At 41.3% G+C, this 23266-nt stretch overlaps 1 protein-coding gene across 1 annotated transcript; it reads left to right on the forward strand.

Moving 5' to 3' along the window:
* Nucleotides 1-127: 127 nt before the first annotated feature.
* On the forward strand, nt 128-23237 carry myo19 (myosin XIX). The gene is made up of 24 exons (XM_079508189.1): nt 128-376; nt 1769-1916; nt 2762-2910; nt 3317-3430; nt 4844-4976; nt 5759-5828; nt 6475-6577; nt 7954-8050; nt 8200-8276; nt 8480-8570; nt 10238-10403; nt 10643-10716; nt 10816-10937; nt 15219-15332; nt 15426-15602; nt 15698-15838; nt 16239-16346; nt 16427-16497; nt 16602-16681; nt 17277-17440; nt 18172-18301; nt 18845-18930; nt 20042-20365; nt 20455-23237. The coding sequence occupies exons 1-24, from the start codon at nt 323-325 to the stop codon at nt 20569-20571; spliced, it is 2910 nt and encodes a 969-aa protein (XP_079364315.1). The 5' UTR covers nt 128-322; the 3' UTR covers nt 20572-23237.
* Nucleotides 23238-23266: the final 29 nt, after the last annotated feature.

The following is a 23266-nucleotide window of genomic DNA, read 5'->3' on the forward strand; positions in this document are numbered from 1 at the left end:
TAATTACATTAAGCCGCGTCTTATATTAATTTTCCCATCTGGAATTCAACCGGAAGTGGGCGTGGTGGTATTTCAACTTCAGGAAGAGGGCGGGAATCATGATACTAGTGTATGCGTTGTGTTCAGACAGAGCAGAGGCCATACGAGTTTGTCCTTGTGGAATTTATGACAGCAAAGAAAAATGTCGCCCATACGTACAGCAGCAAACTAGTACTACTGTGGGCTTTTTATTTTTTAGAAATCTCTTCTCCGTGTAGGATTCAGGGGGGGCTTATATAAAGAACAAACATTGGACAACTGTTGCTGTGTGAAGTTGAAATCCATGCATTGTGAGGAGAGCCAACGTACAGCTGGATTTGAACATGGTGGAAGAAAGGTAACGTAACCATAACCTCAAGTTTCAGTTTCTTTGGCGTTAACATTTCAATAAAAAACACATGAATGGTCGGTAACACGTAACGTACCATGAAAAAACAACAACTTTGCATATTATTATTGGCTAACTTTTACTAGAGGCAGGCACGACGTCATCTCCGCTTATAAACGCAAAAGTAACCCATTTTCTGATATAAATTATAAACGTGTAATGTCTTTCCCCATTAACCTTTGTACAAGTTTGTAGCTTCTGAAACTGCACTCTATGAAGCGAACAGACCCAACATCACATATGTTTTAATTTACTGTCTGTCATGTCATCATTCTTGTCATGTGTATTTTAATCACATTATACATCAAAACTTAAATTAATGCCATACCTCATGCCTGGGCAAGAAATTGTGGGAGATGTGCTGTGGGGGGGCTGTGGGAATTTGACACATAACTTGTGATGAGTAGACTAGAGCCGTAGACCACCATGTGTGTGGACTACAGTTTGAGTTCAGCACATCTGTTTACAGTCCTCACACAAAGTCAGGACATAGAAACCAACCTTCAGCATGATCACTGTGAATCAGTAGAACAAGTTATAGTATGATATAATTAAATGATGATGATTGATGATGATAATAATACAAATAATATATATCTTTTTTTTAAAGAATCTTTTCACTTATGTGGGATAGGCCAGGGGGATGAGACACCTGGCCTGGGTCAGACAGACTACATTGGACTTTAATCTTTTTCTTTTTTTCTACATTTATTTTTGGGCTTTTGTTATCATTCCTTTATTGATAGTACAGTAGGGTAGACAGGAAAGGGGGAGAGAAAGATGGGAAGTGACACTCAGCAAAGGCTGTCAGGACTCGTCTCAAACCCAGTTTGCATTGGAGCCTAGGTGTCCGGACCGCTGGCCTAGCAGTCTGGGCCACTCACTACCACTTTTATCAAGATATGTCAAGCACCGTTTTGGTCACATGGAAATGAAAAAGTAGAAACACCCGCACACTGTCTTCAAATGCAGTGAAAATGTTTAATAGGGAACCAGCAACCTATACGGCCTTCATCAGGCTATCTTCATGATAAAGAACGTTGCTGATTCCCTATTAAACATTTTCACTGCATTTGAAGACTGCAGGCACTTGTCGCTTGTAGGTGTGCAAAAGCCTTAATTTTTATTGGTCACATGGATATAAAATGTACTTCTGCCTCAAAACCGTGGCTGTCGTGAGGGTCGTCTGTCTTGCAATTGAACCTGTTGCAATCTATAGCACCCATCTGGGTGGAGTGACCAGCCTGACAAAGTTGACATATGAACTATGAACTAGTTCACATGTCAATTAATTTTCCTCCCTTGTGCTGGACTCCCCTTTTGCTTTCTTATTCTATGTAGATGAATGGATTCCATAAGAAAGGCCATCCTCGTCAACAGACTCTCAATGATTCACTGGAGGAAGACATCCAGGCATTCCTCATAGAAGAAGACCAGCTTCACACATATGATGACCTCACCAAAGTCAACCCAGTGACTCCAACGACCGGTACTGTCAAACTACTTTGAAATTATTCTGTGGAAGTCCCTGCAGTGGGGATAATGTGGTTCAATCATTTAGCTAAATGTTGTCGACAAAATTTGACTGAACTGTGAATCCTGGTTTCCATCATACTATCATTTAATTGTTATTTATACACCTAAGTAAAAAGACAATAGGCTGTGACTTTCAGTAGAGGGAGGGGAATTGATTGATTGATTGATTGAACATTGTATTAACAGTTTGTAGAATAGGCACAGTTCAACGAAAGTGCAGGTAGAGGAACAATAAAGGTCAACTCAGGATTCTTGCAAAGTCACACTGTGCTTAACTGATATTAGAATTGTTGACAGAACCTCTTGCCAATTCTAGAGTGCAATGCTTCCATCAGTCAGGTTTATATAATCTATCTGCATCCAAGAATGTGGAGACATCACATTTAGTAAATTAGAATAATTTCAAAGTCTTTGCTATCAGCATTAGTGATAATTTCTCCGTAAATGTAATGGGACTGACTGACTGCCTCTTGGTGTAATGTTAGTCACCTTGCACTGTATAATCTTTTGTGTATTTTAGCTATGTCAAGATAAAATGTGCTGCTGGCACAATCTATATTATGAATTACTGGTAATACTGTTGTTTGTAGCTATTATTAAAGCTTGAATAAGTGCTCGCTTCACTAACACCGAACGCAACATTTTAGTGGCCTTCAGTGCTGCTAACCGTCTCAGATTTATTTTCCTGTGAGATTGTACATCCCTAATCTCGAAAATATCTGCTTCTCACATTTCTTTGTTTGTTATTGTTTATGCCTATTGCCAATCATGGACATGTCCTGTATTTTGGTTTTGCAGTGCTGAAATGCCTGCAGGCCAGGTACAGTGTGAAGGTGTTCTACACCCATGCCGGCTGCACCTTGGTGGCACTCAATCCCTTCCAGCCCATCCCACAACTCTACTCGCTGGAGGTGATGAGGGAGTACCACTGTGCTCCTCGGCCACAGGTATTTACAACTGCTGGCCACTGGGTGACATCAAGACATCAGTGTAGTACCTGAGATCAGATTCTGCAAATGTCTCCTAAATCATGACAGTTTTCTGAAAAACCTATGTTTCTGGATCAGTGGTTCTCAAACTATTTCATGTCAAGAAGGACTCCAAAAAATTGATGTAATTGATCTGAAAATATGTTGTTCAAGGGACCCCCCCCCCCTTTCAAAAATAGCAGATGTGCAGTGCTAAGAGCTTGTAGGTCTGCTATTTTTCAACAGCTAAAGTTTACAATAATGTTTAAAGTGATTAAAAGCTATATGGTGCTATGGTGACACAGGTCTAAATGAGTTAATAATAAAAAAAGGTATTTAAATAAAATGTAATACTGTTATGTAATGTTATTGTTTTCCCATAAAGGAGTTCAAACCCCATATTTTCGCGGTGGCAGAGGGGGCCTACAGGAATGTGCGAGGCCAACTGGAACCAGTAAACCAGTCTTTGGTGATTAGTGGAGAGAGTGGGGCAGGAAAGGTAAATCAACACATTTTGTGCTATTGTCAAATAAATATTTGTATGGTGATACAGGGCTTCAGAGTGTGACAAATTGTCACATTTAGCAACAGTTTGTCTGGCAATATAATATAGCCCAGTTGGTGATTAAATCTTATCTTAGTAGTTGCTTAGGAACCTGCAGGAAAGCACCCTCTGTGTGAAAGTATTGGTGAGAGATGTTGCAATTCAAAAAGATTGGCTTTTATTGCCAAATTCACAAAATACAAATAACTATTGAGATCAAAAATAGTCTTCAGTCAATCAATAGGTCACTGCAGTGCTTCCACAACCACGAAACAATTGGCTCACCTCACCCATGTATAGTAGAAGAAGTGTGTGTGCGCGTCAAAATGTGGTACAATTGTGTGAGGGGAATTGCTATTTACAATTTACATTTTACAATTTAGGCATATAGCAGACGCTTTTAATCCAGAGCGATTTACAATAAGCAAGAACAACACAAGGTAATACATCAAATGCATAGAAATAGTCATCTACTGTAGGATCATAAGAACTTATCATCCTGCTAACAGTATTCTTTACATTGAAACTATAAACACTATAGAATGCTATAAAGAATGCCAGATCAATAATGACCTGGTATCTGTCTACTGTACATAACATACATGCTATCTAAATTACAGTCTTTGCATAAGCCTGCAAGGTCGTCGGGGCTAGGGCAAATGCTACGGAAATGCCTTGTGCAGGTTTACAGGTCTGGGGCCCTTAGGGCATAATTGATGCCTGTGCCATGCTTACAGTAGGTTTGTCCAATTGTAATAACTAAACAAGTTCTACATACGCTGTGTGCTCTCTTGTGCGTTCATGCTTGTAGCCTAAATACGCCCACATTCAATGTTTTGCTTTTCTTTGGATCAAATGATGGAGGCAATGTGACCCACATGCAATAAATATCAAGCAGGAAATAACTACATTTTTTAATGAAATTGTGGAAGGTAGGATTTGCTCAGTGTCTGTAGGGAAAGAAGGGAAAATAGCTGATCTACAAGCTCACCATGATGCACAACAGTGCAGAATACGTACATTTCAAACGAAAGCACAACTCCATACAAAAACTATTACTGTGGACGACACCATGATGAAGCCTTACACTTACAACAGGGTCCACCATTTTCAATTCATCAGAACATTTAGAGACACAAACTATACTATACTATACTATACTATACTATACTATACTATACTATACTATACTATACTATACTATACTATACTATACTATACTATACTATACTATACTATACATATATACTATAAAGTGCTATGACTACATACAATGCAATTCTAGTGCTGTCTGTATAAAATGCTATCCAAGTCTACAAAAAGTGCTATCTAAGGGGCTTGATAACGTTTGATCCATTTTCTTCCTAGACGTGGACATCGCGGTGTCTGATGAAATACTATGCCACCGTGGCATCGTCGTCCTCTGTGGTGAAGAGTCAGGACACAGTCCATAGAATAGAAAGGAGGGTTCTGGACTCCAACCCTATCATGGAGGCTTTTGGTGAGACACTTTGTCATTGATTTCCGGTTGAAATAGAGATTGGCACCATGGACAGTAATTCAATTCAATTCAAAGGAGCTTTATTGGCAGTTGAAAATGGGGAAAGTATATACAGTTGGAGGGGGTACAGCATTTTGTAGACAGAGCTATGTCATATTGCACCGTTATATGTATGTTATATAGGGTATAAAGCTTTTTTGAAACAAATGGCAGCATTTTTTGCCATCACTTTGGGACAAATAGCAGCATTTTATCCCTGAAGACTATTTAAATAGTATACAAAAATCTGATTTTAAGATGTGTTTAAAGGCCGCAGCTCTGTTTACATGTGCAGTAGGTCTACTTGGTACAGATAGTAGTCCTTAGGGTTTTGTATTCCATTAGCTAACCTTCTTTTGATTCAATTAAGCAATATTACAAGAATGGGTGTTCTTTTTCGTCATTAATGTACGCCTGTGAGGATGCAGGAAAATTCCTAAAGGCAGAGCAGAAGTGCATTAATGACGATCAAGAACACCCTCAAGTGTAATATTGCAATTATACAACAGTTACCATTAAAACTAAGGGTAACTGTTGCAAAGATATTTGCTTAAAGAAATCAGAGTTTTCTTAATGACAACCACAAATGTCCCAAGAAACTAGCTAGCCAGAGCAGGTGATTTATTTGTATTGATTAGGTGGTCCTATATCATGGTTTAAGCACGGCTAGAAAGCCGTTTCAACAAATCCGATTGCTTCCTCGAAACAATGTTAATATAATTCAAGCGTTATCCCCCGTGTAGGCAATGCCTGTACACTAAGGAATCACAACAGCAGTCGATTTGGAAAATACATCCAACTCCAGCTGGACAGGTACTTATGATTGCCCCCACCATCTTTCTGTGTGTAATAAATAATAAACGTTCACTTGCCTGAACAGTTGGGGCACAGAATAACATATGCCAATGAAGAATAATGGAGTCCTGCACATTTTGTAGTCCACAATTAAATATTGCAACGTTTGTGCGGATGTCTGGAATTTGGAGTGTGGGACTCAACTTCTTCAGTTTGTGAAATCACATATCGTTGCTGTCGGGAGGAAACCTCATAACTAATTTTCTTTAGGTTTTTGATTTTTTTTCCCATGAATCAGTGCTATTAAACACCCTTTTACGTCTGTGTTGTTTCAAAAATATTGAACCAATGGAAAGTAGTAAAACGTATTGGACAAAACCTCTTAACTCCATTCGACCCTCAAACTGTCTGCTAAAACAGCCAACTCCACCACCTCTCCCCCTCTCATGGAAGTAATTGACAATATCTAAAGTCACAACACCAACTTTGATGAGGCAGTATTGCACCGTTTAAAAAAATATAAGGTTTTCTTCATTTTCTTAAAAATGTATATTTTTCATTTCCTTAAAAATGAACATTTTTGAGTTGGGTGGTTTCTTCCCGACAGCAACGAAATTATGATTTGTGTTTTTCAAGTTTATTCACATGAATCGTTGTTGTGAAGATCTCAAGTATTAGTGGGGGCATCGGTACAAACCTATTTGCTGGAGAAGACCAGGGTGGCCTGTCAACCAGCTAATGAGAGGAACTTCCACATATTCTATCAGGCAAGTTAAAAACATACTGCCTGGCCCGGACGGTTAGTTCAACCGTCTGGGCACCTTGGCTGCTGAGCCAGCCTGACGGCGTGCCACGGGTTCGACTCCCGATCCCGACGGCCTTTGCCGCATGTCTTCCCCCCCATTTCTCTCCCCATTTCCTGCCAGACTACTTTCAACCTATCAATAAAGGCAGAAAAAGCCCCAAAAGATCTTAAAAAAAACAAAAACATACTGCCTTTTAAAGTTTGTATATACAGTTAGAGTCTGGATATAATAGCTGAGTTGCTAGAGCACTCGCTGTTCTGGGTTAGATCCTGGGCACTCGGCTCAGAAAAAATAAATAAAACATCTTTTCAAAGTATTAAAACAATAGTGACAACAGCAGATCTACAACCTCGCAATGCCTTGCGAGCTTGTTGATTGGCTATTTCTGATACTTTTGAATGGCACTCATGACCTCTGCCCGGAAAAGTGATGAGAATGATATAAATAATGGCCCCTATTTATCAATTGAGTGTAAAATCTGCCCCAAATTCGAGTGTAGGTTTCGTAGTACACCCACGTCGCCACGGCATTTATAAATAATCGCAAACAGCTGATCCTTCCTTAATTTCGTTCCGACATTAATAAATGTGACGGCTGAAATCTATCTGGCACGCCCTATGAAATCAAGCCTCGCCCTCGTTTTTGCGACATGAACAACTGCAGTACGACCTTGGAAACCATAGTTACATTTACATTGACAAAAGTCAATAAAAACGTTTCCCCCGCTTGCCTTGCTGCCCGCCTCACCCCCCCTCTCATACACACACAGACGCACGCATGCACACGCAATTTGCAAGCAACTGTCACTGTGTGTTGTTAGTTGTGTATATACAATTATATATAGCTATAGTGGTGGTGGGCTCAGGCTGGCTGGGTTAGCCTACCTATAGATGCGGATGCGGTCCCCACTTGCGCTGGCTCGGCAGTCACATTTATTGGCATTCGAGCGCGTCGGGTTTATCCTTAATTAAAAGGACGAGACGTAACGCGAGAAAGACATGGCTGTAGATTGCAGTAGCCTACCTGTTTTGACTATAGCTGCAGCACTGCAAATGCCTTCCATGTCATGGAAGTTAACTCTTCCAGGAGGGGGGGGGGGGGGGGATCGGGGGGCTACCGGTTTTCGCTCATCTCATGCAAAACACTGTTTAAATGGCTTAAGCATCTAACTTGCAACATTGTTTTTAATGTTTTGCGGAAATGTTAAATGCCGAAAATTGCGGTAATTCCGGCGTGCACCCATATTTTGGCGTACGCCGAGTTGATAAATGAGGGCCAATGTGTTGAGGTAATTGCATTGATATACAGTATAACACTTTTAACACATTTTTCCCCAGATGATGAAAGGGGCTACAGATGAGCAGAGAAAGGAATGGAAGATGCCACATGAACAACAATTCACGTGGCTTCCAAATGTTCAGAAAACTGTGGAAGGTTGGTTTTTATTTCTGCCTTGTAATTATGCAACATTTCTTACAAAGCAGTATAAAACAATAAGCAATTTAAGCGAGAACAGGTTGCAGTTTAACCTGGATTATGTGTTTTATGGCTTTATCTTTACCTTTAATTTTAATATTTTGCAGAAGATTGTTTTGATGAGACTTTGGAGGCAATGGTTCATCTGAGCATCAATGCAGAGAGACAGGGACAAATATTTAGGGTACGGTATCTTCACTTGTTAATATCTCCATGTTTATTATTGTCTTTCTTTCTATGTAATCACAGCATCTAATTCTAAAGTCTTCCCCATGATAACTACTTTTTATGTATGTGATGTATTGCCATGCTTTTTGTTCTTGCTTATTGTAAATCGCTCTGGATTAAGAGCGTCTGCTAAATTGTAATTGGTGTCATGTGTTACAGATATTAGCAGGGATTTTGCATCTGGGGAATGTAAACTTCTGTTCCCCAGTGGATGAATCACAGCCATGTGACCTAAATGAGGAATCTGCAGGTATTTATTGTCTCCACCAGGCCGAAGGCATGGGGAGAGAGTATGTTTTGCACTCCGTCCGTGTGTGTGTCCGTCCGTCCTTCCTTCCTTTCGTCCGTCCGTTACCAGCTAATCTCCGCCACCGTTGGCCCGATCCATGCCAAACTTTGCACACACACACTCCCTGGATGCCAACGACGAACCTCTGCCCCAAATATTCTTCAACAGCCTGTTATAGCGCCACCATGAGGCCGATTTAGGCAAAACACATTTGTGATCAACACGGATCTGCACCATTTCCAATCTTCCATCCTGATTAGCTAATATTGGCTTCCAAAGCTCACATGATTGGTCCGTTTCGAACAAAATGCCACAAATCACAAACACTGCAATTTCCGTGAAATTATACACGCACATTTCCACTAGGCCGAGGACGACATGCCACAATTTTTTTCCAAATCAGCCTCATGGTGGCGCTATAACAGGCCATTTCCTGTTTTTAGCTATAACTGCATCAATCTGTATACAACTTATGTATGCGCACTCCCTAGAGGCCATGGAAAAACATTGTCCCTGCATCCCTCCACATCTGCCGGTTATAGCGCCACCATGAGGCCGATTTCTGCTAAACACATTGCTTATGTTAGTCCAGATTTCATCCAAATCTCACGCAAATCGGTACACATGATCTCTGTAGTGATCAAGACGTGATCAAGACGAGTCTGTTGGATTTCTCAGATTCTACACTGATTGGCTAACATTGCCTTCCAAAGTTTTCAGGAGTGGCCCGTTTCGTTCAAAATGCTGCACATGTCCTGCTCATCCAGAATTCTATCCTCAGAGATGCTCAGAGTGATCTGGCTCTGCATTTCCTCAACAAAATGAAGAAAATGGTTGCAAAAAACAAACAAACAAAAAAACATGTTTTATATTACTCCTAAACATTTTTCCAAACATCTCACACAGTCCTATCCTCCTGGTGGAGACCTGTGCCCAGAAGGGCACTTTTTCTAGTTCCATCTGATTCATTCGGCATTAAGTGCTGTGCAGGACGGGTACTGGAAAAAAAGTAGTACATGACAAGATGAGAAAACGGAATACGGAAAAGACCAGTTTGGGTCGCTAATAAAACATAACTTAGAATGTTCTCATACTTTACTCTATGTGATCATGATATAAGTCCAGATATTGCCTATCATCTGTATCCTACTTCTGTAAGGAATCTTTGACTCGTTACGTGTCATAATCATAAGCTTTTAGCACAAACAATTAAGAACGCACTGGCCATTTCTGCCAATATATATATCGCCTGAAGATGGTCCGTAGGGACCGAAACGTTGCCACAATAAATGTATCCTCTTGTACAGAGCAGATATACAGTGTGCGGGCGTATTTTTCTATTTTATTGCCAAAATATATATAACATTTTTGGGACTTAATTTGTGTAATGTGTAATAGTTGTAAATAATTGTATTATATTATCCTACACAGAACAGAAGTTATCTAGCATCACAGAAAGGTCGTGTCAGTGGCCTGTGTTACTGTTTACAGAAAGCATTTTTGAGCGAAGGAGCGCTTTGGATATCGTATCCACTATCCAGAGCACTTCTTACCAAGTGCTTAGACAATTGTTCATGACATCCATTCTAGCTTGATTAACAGCTGGCTGTTCTTCTTGCCTTTGGTAGAGTTCTTGCATCGGGCTGCTGGTCTGTTGTGTATCCCTGCAGACCAGTTGCAGACGTGTCTGAGAGTGCGGATGTTAAAGGCAGGGAAACACAATGTCCTGAAGCCCTGCTCCCAGTCAGAGTGTGGTGTACGGAGAGACTGTCTGGCCAAGGTCATCTATGCCCTGTGAGTGAAAACTAATTATGCAACGATATCTATCAACCGGATAATGATTGTGCAGGAGTTTATGGTTGGGCTTCGTCCCAGCCTCTATTATGATAAAAAAAAAGTTTTTATCTACTTGTCTTGCAGTATAAAAACCTCAAACTGCCTTCTATATATTACACAGCGAAGTGCAGTGCCATTTAATTGCTGTTTGAAACAATTACTTAATACCTCTCTTAATCCTTTTTATTTTTTGACAGACTGTTTGAATGGTTGGTTACGTTTATCAACAACAGCATATGTGCAGACAACTCCACTTGGTGCAATTTTATAGGTGAAATAAGCTAACCTTTGCCCTTGTTGATCACAAATATTGTGTTTGTTTTTTACCATTCAATTTAATCAAGCTCACATCATCCTCTCTGACCTCCAGGTCTCCTGGATGTTTACGGGTTTGAGTGCTTTCAGATCAATAACCTCGAGCAGCTATGCATCAACTACGCCAATGAGAAACTCCAGCAGCACTTTGTCGCCCACTATCTCAGAGCTCAGCAGGTACTTTTGATAGCTTTGAATATTTGTTTTCTGTTTCAGACTATGTATGTTCAAAATCTATCAGTGTTACATGCTCGTTATGTTTTTTCAGAAGTTCTCACATTAGTTGGTTCTAGAAGTAGAAGTGCTTTGGTTTTAATGTGGATTAAAACACTCCAAAATGCTTTTTCTGCCATAGTGAGCTATGTTGTGTGGGCATGCGCCATTAAGGACAGGCCATCTAATGGTAACATAAATGGAACATAATGCACAACCTTTTAATGTTTCGTTTGGTGGCCAAAATATTCACTTGGGAACCCAATCAGCCCGAAAATAAATAAAATAAAATAAAAACATGTGATAAATCAATCATGGTTAGCACGGTACTCCATAAAGCACAGAAAATTATTATTATGATGGTATATTGGAATTATTATAGTATGGTAATTATTTGTATAGATATTTTCTTTCCTTTTGATGTAGCACTTTGAGATTTGCTTCAATTGTAAATGTGTTACAAATAAAATGTATTATTTTGTATTATTATTAATGTCACAATGTATAATTCGTTGCTGTCGGGAGGAAACCTCATAACTACATTTTTGAGGTTTTTGATTTTTTACCAGCTGATACGAAGTATCGGCAGGTCTATATTAGCATGGGAAACTTGCAACACTGCTTGCAACACTGGTAGTCCAGAGATCATTCTGCTGAGTGTTGTTGCCAAGTCTGCATATTTCCAGCCAAGTCTGCATATATTTCCATCCAGCCTAACGTGGAGGCTGCTTAGCTTATTTCTGTCACGACAGTTGGCAACACTGGCAACCATACTGCCGAGTACTTCTTGCTGAGTGTTGCCAAGTCTGCATATTTCACTAGCCCACAAAAAACACCTTTCAACACACTACTTACACACACTCCAACTCGCTTATAATTCGCGGACCTGGCAACCATACTGCCGAGTACTTCTTGCTGAGTGTTGCCAAGTCTGCATATTTCACTAGCCCACACAAAACACCTTTCAACACACTACTTACACACACTCCAACTCGCTTATAATTCGCGGACCTGGCAACACTGCCTCCCCTCGCGCCATTGGCTCAGACACACACGCACACACACACACACACACACAAGGTGCTGCCACACGGTCAAAAGAGCTGCGCACGTTCTCGGCTGCGCGCAGCTTAAAGCTTGAGTTTTTAGACAGCCGGTGGATGGAAATTAAGCTCCACCTCCGCTGAATACTTGCGCGACGGCCAGATTCCCGGAAACGCTCTCCTCCGCCCAAAAAGTCCGCGGAGGTGGAGCTTCTTTTCCATCCACCAGCTGTCTAAAAACTCAGAATTTAAGCTGCGCGCAGCTTAAGAAGTGCGCAGCTTAAGAAAGTTTTGCGCTATGGTGTGGAGACGGTGACACACACGCCTGGAAGCCACCGCCCACTGTGATCTCTAGTCTCCTCAGAAGAAGAGAAAGAGAAACAGCGGAGGAGGAGGAGGAATTGTCGCCTCACGATTTAGCGTATTCCTTCTAAATCTCTGTATATAAAATATAGCTAACTCATCGAAACTCTTAGTTACATCAATATTGTTCTTCGCCAATAGTTGGTTTGTGCCAAAGTATTACGCTTATAGAATTCGCATTGGCCAATTCCATTGCCACGCACATTCACAGCCATTTCCCAGCGCGGTGGTTTGCACCAGAGCCAACTCATAGAAGAGTTACGACATTGAGGGGGCAGAAACCGAGCGCTCGAGCGCTGTTCATGCAGGCTGAACTGAACAGTTTCGGGAGACAAACTGCAGTTACTTTTGCACCATGCTAATGCCTGCTAAAGCTAATGTTGACAGCCTGTGTGTGTGCGTGCTTGCAGCTATGCCTTGCAGGAGAGAGAGGCAGGCGGAGCGGAGGGGTCTCGTCTCGCGCAGCGTGTGTGTGGCGTTTATGCTTTGATATTTTCTGCCCTCTTCCATGGCATTTGCAACAAAAAAAACATTCTCCCATGTTGATAAGAGTATTTTGAAAAGCACTAAAGCAGTGGTTCTGAACCTGTGGTCATGATGGAGACTTGGTAACCAAATGAACCCTTAGAGATCTTTAACTCTTGCGAGTACAATTACACCAAGTGGGTCCTTTTGGTTCAATTTCACACTCAACAGTTGAAAAATTGATAAACATCTGCATTACTTCTACACAATTTACAGTTCTTTAGTTTGGGTCTGGAAGGCTAAATGTCATCAAATGGTGGTCCGTGGCTCAAATGCAGAATAAATAATGGGCCTTGATATGACACATCTTGACAACCACTGATTTAAGGTATATTTACAACGGATAAAAATATGCGATTAATTTGCAATTAACTATGGACAATCATGTGATTAATCGCCATTACATATTTGAATCGATTGACAGCCCTATTATTATATAAGACAGAGGCAACAATTGTGCAAATAGCCAATCCACAAGTTCACAACGACCTTGGACATCTGCTAATTCACAACATTTATCTGTGGAACCATTCTGTTGCTTGTCTGGGTGGGGGGGTCCCCAGTTCAAATATGATTACTTTGGCGGGTCACAGCCTGAAAAGGCTCCTAAAATTGCTAGCCTACCACCTTGATATTACCAAAAAAATTGTTGTAACTTGTTGCCTTATCTAACTATTCATTGATTCACTCCCAAAATCCTTTTGGCAAAAAAAAAAAAACACACCTGTGTGAAGTGTGGGGCGCTCACTTCGCATTCTCTCATGTTGGCCTAGTTGGTGTCAAGGTGATGTATGTTTGCTCAGCAGTTGCTGATGTCTGCTCAGGAGGTTTGAGTGTTTACTCAGACCGAAAACAAATTAGAGGGAACATTGCCGCGGACCACCGAACCAACCTCTGCAGGGACCCCCTTATATTAAACACACATCTATACAGAAGCTGCTGGTTATTATTCATATTGAATCAATTCTTGAATTGAATTGATTGAATATAAGGGGGGTCCCTGCGGAGGTTGGTGCGGTGGTCCGCGGCAATGTTCCCTCTAATTTGTTTTCGGTCTGTTAAATCAAGCTACAGACAACACATTCCAAATAACCTCCATTTCCTCTAATGACTTGATAGTCACCAATGTTTGGCTCCATTTTGTACTAGGCTACACTCACCTGGACAGATCCTGTTGTTGTTTACACACACACACACACAGAAACAGACACAGATATACATTTCAGATAATAGCACAATTCTGAAGATTGTAATCAGCTGGTTATTAATTGATTTGAATCAATTCTTGTTTTTGGCATAAATCAGTGCTATTGAACACCCTTTACGTCTGTGTGTTGTTTCGAAAATATTGAACCAATGGAAAGTAGTATAAAGTGCTTTGGACAAAACCTCAACTCCATTGGACCCTCAAAATGTCTGCTAAAACAGCTAACTCCACCACCTATCCCCCTCTCATGGAAGTAATTGACAATATATTAAGTTACAACACCAACTTTGATGAGGCAGTATTACTTTGTTTTAAGAATATATGGTTGTCTTACTTTCCTGAAAAATTTATATTTTTAATTTCCTAACTCATAAAAATTATGAGTTATGAGGTTTCCTCCCGACAACAGAGATATGGACATTGACAAAGTACTCAACCCCAGTATACTGTAGATACTCCCGGTCAAATATTACTCGACTACAAGTGAAAGTTGCTCAGCCAGATTTGTTCTTGAGTTAATATACACACAAAACAAACAACTTAAAATAAGTGAAGAAGTGCAACTGCAAACATTGTCATAAGCTGGCAAGAGAAATAATAGCACACTTTTAGGAATTAATTTAACAAACGGTTTAGGTAGGGAAGCAGGTGCACTATCTCTGTCTGAGGGAGTGCCATCAGGGAGTCGCTTGAACGTGAACTGTAGTTACTGGTTTTTGGGTGTAAAGGAAAGGTAACCTTTGGAAAGGTACCTTTGCTCCTGCAAAGGTAGGAGCAAACCAAGGATTGATTTGTAATTCTGATAAATAAGTACTGCGAGTGTGAATGAGCCTGTGTGAGGTCAATGAAGACCACCCAACTCTGGCATACATTACATATGTATGATTGTTAGTGAGAAACGTGCAGCGGCTGCAGCCTTTATCAAGTACTGTGATACACTGATATCTAACCAGTGCAAGCATTTGGCACTGGCAGTGACGTGCATGTAAATCAGAGCATTAAAAGCACTCTGCGGATACTCTAGACTAGAGACTGAGCAAGAGTGAACATCCTACAGTATAATAAGATGTAATTGTTACTTGTTGTTTTGATATCTGTTCCTCTCAGGACGAGTATGTGTTGGAGGGCTTGGAGTGGTCCTTTGTCAAATACCAGGACAACCAGAGTTGCTTGGAACTGATAGAAGGCAGCCCATCAAGTGTTTTTTCTCTTCTCAATGAGGTCTGTTGTTCAACTTCAGGACTTATGCATGGATCAATACATAATCATTAATCAACAATAATAAATGGGTATGATACTTTCCCCCTCACCCAGGAGTGTCGTCTTAACCGAGCCTCTGATCCTCAGAAGTTGAGTGTCAGACTAGAGAATGATCTCTCAGAGAATGCAAACATAAGCTGGGATAAACTGAGCAAGGTGCCACACTTCATTGTGGCCCACTACGCTGGTAAAGTCAGCTACAAAATAGAAGGCATGATGGAGAAAAACAAGGTAAATAGGAAAGTCACTCATATCAATCACACCAACTGCTGATCTAAATGGTAATGGTACAATTCTCTACCCATTCATTCTACTCCTTTTTGTAGGACCCAGTGCCACCAGAGCTCAGTGAACTGCTTCAGATGTCTGAGAACCCTCTGCTTCATTTGGTCTTCGCTGACAGCGAAGCAGACTGTCCAACAAGCAGAGGACTCAGTAAGGCGGCCACTGTGGTCTCAAAATTCAAGGTAAGAAAGTACAATCATGATCATTTGTTGGGTCTTCTTCTTGGGGTTTCTCTGAGTTTGTATTAGTTTTAGTGTTTTATTTATTGTAATACGGGGTAGTTTGTGCCGTGGCAACATTCAAAGATCTCAGAAAAATAGTGATAGCCGAGCCAAGCTCACAAAATGTAGATTTATGACCGTTTCTGATTCTATATATGGGCATATTAGGTTTGTATAGGAAGGACCTCGGCCACGTCCTGCCTATATATGGGAAATATTGGGTTTGTTTATTGTTATGTCTAAGTCAGAGTGATGTCGGCCAGACGGTCTACCCTCCCTTTAGCCAATTTTAATATCGGATTATTGTAGTTAGTTTAAGTTTTTCTTAACTAGAATAACCATGGTCTGTGTTTGACTGTAGACCTCTCTGGAGAGCCTAATGAAGATTCTCCATAGCACAACGCCCCATTACACCCGCTGTATCAAACCTAACCCACACTGCACACCGCTGACCTTCAAAAAGGAAGAGGTAGCTATTTTGCCTATACAAAATGTGTTTTGCAAAACAGAGGAGGGGGAAAAACTCTAATAGGACTTATCTGATGTCAGGTTATCATGCAGTTGGAGGCCTGTGGAATAGTGGAGACCATACATATTAGTGCAGCAGGCTTTCCAATAAGGTAATGTATCTGTGGTTTCACTTCATTGTAGTCCTATGAGCAAGTTTTTCATTTGTTTGTATTCTTTTTTGATTGATCTTAGTCATTTTTGCTTTGCTATGCAGAATTCCTTTCAAAGGATTTGTACAGCGTTATGGAATGATTTCTAAATCTTCAGTCTTGAAACCAGGAGCTCAAAGTAGTGGTAAGCAAAGTATCTGTGGTTTAGTGCATCTAATGTAATGCTTGTGGATATTTTCTGCATATTTCTCCTTGACAAAAAGGTGATTTTATTTCCTCTCTTTAGGTCTGATGGGTTATTTTCCCTTCACTAGCTCTCTTAATAGACTTGATCCTCAATTCTCTTCTCTCTTGGGACTTTTCTAACAAACTTTGCAACTGCCTTAGAACCTTTAAGGTAAATGCATGGATTTCCGACCGCCGAACGCTGCTTTGCAAGTCGTTACATTTATATTTATGTTGAATAAACCAGCTCACTAAAACTGCTCTTACATGCTGTCTGTCCTTCACTCTTGCATGAGTATAGCGTGGAAATAAAGACATGCAATGCTAATGTGCACCTCACAATTCACACCAATCAGGATATTGATGTTCTCTTTGTCTTGTTTCTGTTGGCTTTCTACCGTCTCTATAGCTAAAGCCCCTGAACTGCTTGTTCTTGATTAACTGACACCGACCACAAACCCATGCTCACATCCAGTCGTCTAATTAATCAATCTTTCTAGGCATCATTCAACCTCGTCTAACTCCTGGTTGCCCTTTCTCTGTGCTCGTCTCAGATGTGGAGATTCGTTCGGCTGTGGAGATTCGTTCGGCTGTGGAGAATGTTCTGAGAGCGGTGTTACAAAGCCAGTCGCTTGACTCATCACAGCAGCTTGACAGTGAGACACACAGCTCATTGGTGCACTGTGGAAGAACTAAAGTGTTTCTCACACAGAGGATGGTCAGTTCAACCCAATTCAATCAATTACACACCCCATGAAGCCTTGAGATTGTTTTTGTTTTTGTCACATTCCTAAGCCAATAATTCAATGACCGGTGGCTGCCGAGTAGGAGACCCACCCAGGTCTCCTACTGGAGACTCCAGTAGGAGACCCACCCAGGTCTCCTACTGGAGTCTCCAGTAGGAGACCCACCCAGGTCTCCTACTGGAGTCTCCAGTAGGAGACCCATCCAGGTCTCCTACCGGAGACTCCAGTAGGAGACCCACCCAGGTCTCCTACCGGAGACTCCAGTAGGAGACCCACCCAGGTCTCCTACTGGAGACTCCAGTAGGAGACCCACCCAGGTCTCCTACCGGAGACTCCAGTAGGAGACCCACCCAGGTCTCCTACTGGAGTCTCCAGTAGGAGACCCACCCAGGTCTCCTACCGGAGACTCCACCGGTAGGAGAGAATTGTGCATGGTTGTATAAGAATGAAGCCTTGAAAGTAGTCTTGAATGTAATAACGTAATATTTTTATTTTCATTCACTATACATTTTTCGACCTTTAAAAAAAGTTTATAAAGGATAGGCATTAATAAGCTTTGAGCTTCAGCCTAAGCCTTTTCGATCAACCAGAAAGAAATGGTGAATGCAATCGAACTAAACTAAACTAAAACTGCTCACCCAGTTCTAATCAGTAGTGCATGTAACTCATCCCCAGTACTTGTGTACTGTGATTTGATCCACAGTTGGAGCTTCTGGAGGTGCAGAGGAAGGCGATCCTGACACAGAGGGCGTTCTCCATACAGTGCTGCTGGCGGAGGTACCAATGTCACAGACGCCACACCCAGAGACGTGCTGCCACCCTGATACAAACAGGTAAAACTCCAAATAATCAGTGTTTATAGACCGTACACTTTAGTGGCTTTGTCTGCTCGCTGTGTCATCAGTGTCTGGCCAACAGATACCAGCTGGTTAACCACTTAAGTTCAGTTGAAACATTTTCCAAATTGCTATTTAGTTTTTTAAATGTCAAAGATTTTTGGCTATGACATGTCCACTATAGGGAGTGGGACACCAGCTTTAAATTGGTTGTGTGTGTAATAACTTTGTACACACAACTTTATTTACACACTGTCTCAGCTTAACCATGAAACCACCGAAAAACGTGACGCATCCCAGTCAAGTATACATTTTGTTTTATTAGACTTCTGAAGGATTGCTTTATTTTCTTTTGGTGGGATCTTGTGACCAACCTCTGAATGCAGTTGTCGTTAAACGGTGGCACAATATTGTGCATCGTTTTTAGTTTAGTTGTGTATATGCTGGTGTTTTGTTTTCAGTTGTTGTGTATATGCTGGTGTTGTGTTTTTCAAGTCAAATGTTGATGGTTGAATTCACAGTGTGTGTTGCTCTCTGCAGTGGTTCGGTCATGGCTGGTTAGGAGGCAGGTCCAGAAGTGGAACAGGGCAGCCTCAGTCATCCAGACCACCTGGAGGACATGGAGGGTAAGTAATGGAAAGAAAGCATCGCACCCACACACATGGAGTCACTCTTTATATTGTATTTATGTAAACTTGTGTCTATTTGTTTGTCTAAAACATTGCATGGATGCACTTGGGACGTATCCTCAGTGATGTATTCCAAGGTCATCGGGTTCGGGTCCCTCGAACATCATACCCCTCACTCAGGCGACCCAGCCGGGATCATCAAGTCCCGACTTATGTCCCAGTAGTTACCCTCAATCAGTCCCACTAGGGAAAAACCAGGGCCACACAATCCGTTGGAGCTACATAACTACTCTGCCAGGGCTGGGAGGTATGCTTAAGTTCTGGCGCATGGAAGGCTCTGTGGGTTGACTCCTGTCCGGGCCCCTCCTACGTCTCACCAGGTCCACTCCTGCTCTCACCATTCCCAGGATCTGGTGGTCAATGGTGGTGGGCAATGGTTCCGCAGACTCCACCCGAGCGAGAAGGTGGTGCTGCGGGCTCCGCTTGCTGCTTGAATGGCCCTCCTAAAGGCCTCACCGAGGGTTTGTTGGGCTTCCTCCTCACGGAGGACACAGGCTGGGGCGCTAACCCATACTGCTCATCCGGGTGCCGTCTACATTCCGGCTGTCACCCGTCTCTCCGGTGTTCACCAGACTATACCTGGTTGTCACATAGTCTATTCCTATGAGTCACTATAGCGTGTGAAAACGTGTACGTCACCAAGAGGAGGGCGGCGTCTGAAAAGCTAGGGACAGCCCTCTCGTGGGCATTCAATTCTAGCCCACATCACTCAGAATAGAGTTACGGTGGTATGTTTTTGTAAATATTGAGCTCGTTCTTGGCGACAACATAGTGAACCAACACCAGGATGGATAGAAAGAACGTCGGGCCCAAATACATTACAAGGACAAGGAAAATGTTGTGAACAAACACGGCTGTGCTTAGATACTTTGTTGAACGTTATGTCTCTGCGCCTGTGCGCCGTACAGCCGAGATCCAATGTGGCTTTTCAAAATAAGAGCTCAAATGGAAAAAATGCTGGCGTGAATTAGATCCTAATTTTTCAATAAATGCTGGCAGATTAAGAGTTCATTTTGAATTTATGAATGTTGTTTTTGTCAAATGACAGGCAAGGATGGATGCGTTGGCCGAGGCAGAGCTGGATGATGCCAAAGACCTGCTGGAGGAAGATGAGCCGGTAATAAAGCCTGAACTAAGGGAGAGCGGCTTGGTGCAGCTCTCCAACATACCAGAGCCTATCACCGTGCGAAGCTGGCCCATGGGTCTCGCTCTGGCCTCGGCTCCTGCCAACACCATGTCTCTCACAGCCCTGAGCTTCCAAAAGATGCTGTCGGTAATGGCCTACCTCAGCTTTCCCTCCAGCAGAGGGGAGTACAAGGTGGAGACTAACCAGTACAAGCATGGTCTGGCCTCCATTAGGGCTCAACCCAAGGTGAGCACAGAAGACAGAACCTCTGTGAAAAGCAGGTTAACCGCATGGTATGGGTAGTTCTCTTGATCTTTTCCCTCTTGTCTTCCAAGGGATCTGTGAAGCTCCACTATCGGAGATCGCCACTGCTCTATGCTGACATTCAGCCAGACCAGATGGGTGAGAGATTGACGGGTTTCAACGAGATCCTACTAGAGAAATCCTTGTAAACACTTCGCTAGACACTACAAAGATTTCCTGGGCACAGATGGAGGCCAATACCGGTGTTGCCTGAGCAATGGAGGTAAAGATGGCCTCTGCGTCATACAGTATAAACGCTGATTTATATGGAGGGATAAGACTTGACAAAAGTTGACATTTAACACTACCATATCTGATTTTCTATTTCTAGTAAGTTGCACATTTTTATGGCTGAAATGTTTGTAAAAAAAAAAAAAAAATCACACCTGTGTGAAGTGAGGGGCGCTCTTATCAACATACATCACATTCCGTGCTCAACCAATCAAATCATCACAAATGTCACTCCGGCCAATCACTTTTGGCGTCTTCACTTTTCTCACTCACTTCAATATGTACTTTGCTCAGCCAATCAAATCATCGTTATGGGGTGATCAGCCAATCACAAGCCAATGTTTGTGTTCACACAAACCTGGAAAGCTGAGCATAAAAATGATGATACCAAAACGACCTTTTTAAGCAACATTTCCAAAACAGTCCCACAACATCCATTTGTTAATTTTCACAACATTATTTTTGCTGCTGGAATACTATACAGTATGTGGGACTGGAATAATATGGTTAGAAGCATGACTCACTATTTTCACTGGAGGACACTCACGCCCTTCTGTTGTGATGTTCTATGTAGGACGGTCATGGAAGAGCATAGAAAATAACAGTAATTTCCACCCTAAATGGTAAATGCATTTGCTAACATTTGCTCAGTAAATTCTCTTAAATTTGATAACAGGGACTTTTAAGCTATATATCAAAACCAGGAAACTTTCGTTTATGGTTTAGTTGCTGGAAAGAAATGCAATGGTGTAGAAAGAAAGTAGTTCATACCACTTGAGAGTTCTCTCTTATTAGAACCCAGACCAGAGGCAGAGTGCCAGAGTCTACAAATGCCATCTAAATAAGTAGTTTGCACACTTTCAAGATTTTTACAAAATGTTCAAACTTAGCAGATGTACCATCTTGCAGCGCATCACAAAATGACACGCTGTGCGCTTGTATATCTCCTATTTTTTAATATCCAGCGCAAAAATCTAAACGGAGGCTTTGCCGGTTTTAATGGGTTAATTCATGTAATCTACAGTATGTTCATGTGTGGAATCTATGCCCTCAACTGAAGAGAACCATGTTCGATTCCATGTTTGCAAAACAGCACCTGCCATTTGTCACAATCTAAGTACCTTTACAAATGTAAATGTCTTTTCTTGTAGTTGATTTTACAGGGAATTTTGAATGTTTGACAAGTGCCTTTGTCCAAGTCCGGACTCATTTGTGTATTTATTTGACTGCTTTCGTTGATGTATTGGGTTTTTGTGTGTGTAAAGGCAAGCATACATTTGTAAATATCTGACATGCATAATCTAGAAAATATTAGACTGTATTTCCAATATGACCATCAGTGGAAACAAATGCATAAAGCAAGCATTGCACAAAGATAACGCACATACTTTGCACGTAAAATATGTATGCTGATACGCAACATTCATTACCGCATAATAAGTAGACATGATAGTGATGTAAAACTGGAGGAAACTGGAGGAAAGTAGAGAAATAGCTGGTCTCTTTTAGTGTTTTATTATGGAGCATTATTTAATGTTTATCAGGTAAATGTATTAAACCATGTTATGGACATGTCATGACCGACCAAATCTTAGCTTTTTATCAATTGCAGTTCATAGTAATAGTAGTACTGTATATCATGATTTTTTTTTGTTACACTGCTGTTTTGGGTGGACACAAAATTGTTGCAAACAAACATTATTTTAATTTGCACCTTATTTGTAGAGGGAGCCAGTTCTATTATTATGCTCTAAATGTAAAGGGAAAATCCACCGCACACCAAAAGTCACACCTCACTTTTATTCTACCTATGAGGGTGGATTCTGCCTATGCATTTCAATGGGAATGGAGCGGATTGCTGCCATTTGTGGATTTCTGCCCAAAAAACAAAACGCTCCATTCCCTTTGAAATGCATTGGCAGATGCCGCCCTCATAGGTAGAAGTGTGGTGTGACCGTGCCGGCGTGCTAAAACTGACTTTACACTGCGCTATTCCAGTGATGTTTTGTTAATTCAGCATCTCCAAAATATGGAAAACCGCCTCCCTCTGCTGGAAGTCAAAGTATCAAGACAAATATGTATCAGTTCACCTTTTGAGTCTCCATTGGCATTACTTGTGCTCATAGCATTTGTTTGAGAGAATTTCTTGAACAGCTGTGTCCTAGGTCAATCTTGACTAGTCTTGCCATTCTGCTGCTTAAGCTGAAGGAGTTATTCAAATTCACTAAGTAAAACTTGGTTGTACAATATTAGAAAATGTGAATCCTACTTTAGGGTAGATTTCCCTTTTTAATCTGGAAAAATATTTTTTACCAAGTGCAGACGTTATACGCACATCTGTTGTGGAACCTTTCTATTGGACAAATGGGAGTTTGTAACTGCTGTTGATTGCTAATACAAGTTTACCACTACATTATTTTTTCTTTAAACGTTTCAGGATCTGCAATAGATTGTTTTGTTAATCGTTTTAAATATATTATGCCAAAGCATTGAAATATTCAGAGCGAATGACCAGTATTTGTTTTACCTTTAATATACTGTATTGTTTCTTGTAATAAATAAATACACATACGGTGCAATTATATATCCATGTCTTGCACCTATGACAGATCA

The sequence above is a fragment of the Electrona antarctica genome (genome assembly GCF_951216825.1).
Source record: "Electrona antarctica genome assembly, chromosome: 8".
NCBI lineage: Eukaryota > Metazoa > Chordata > Actinopteri > Myctophiformes > Myctophidae > Electrona > Electrona antarctica.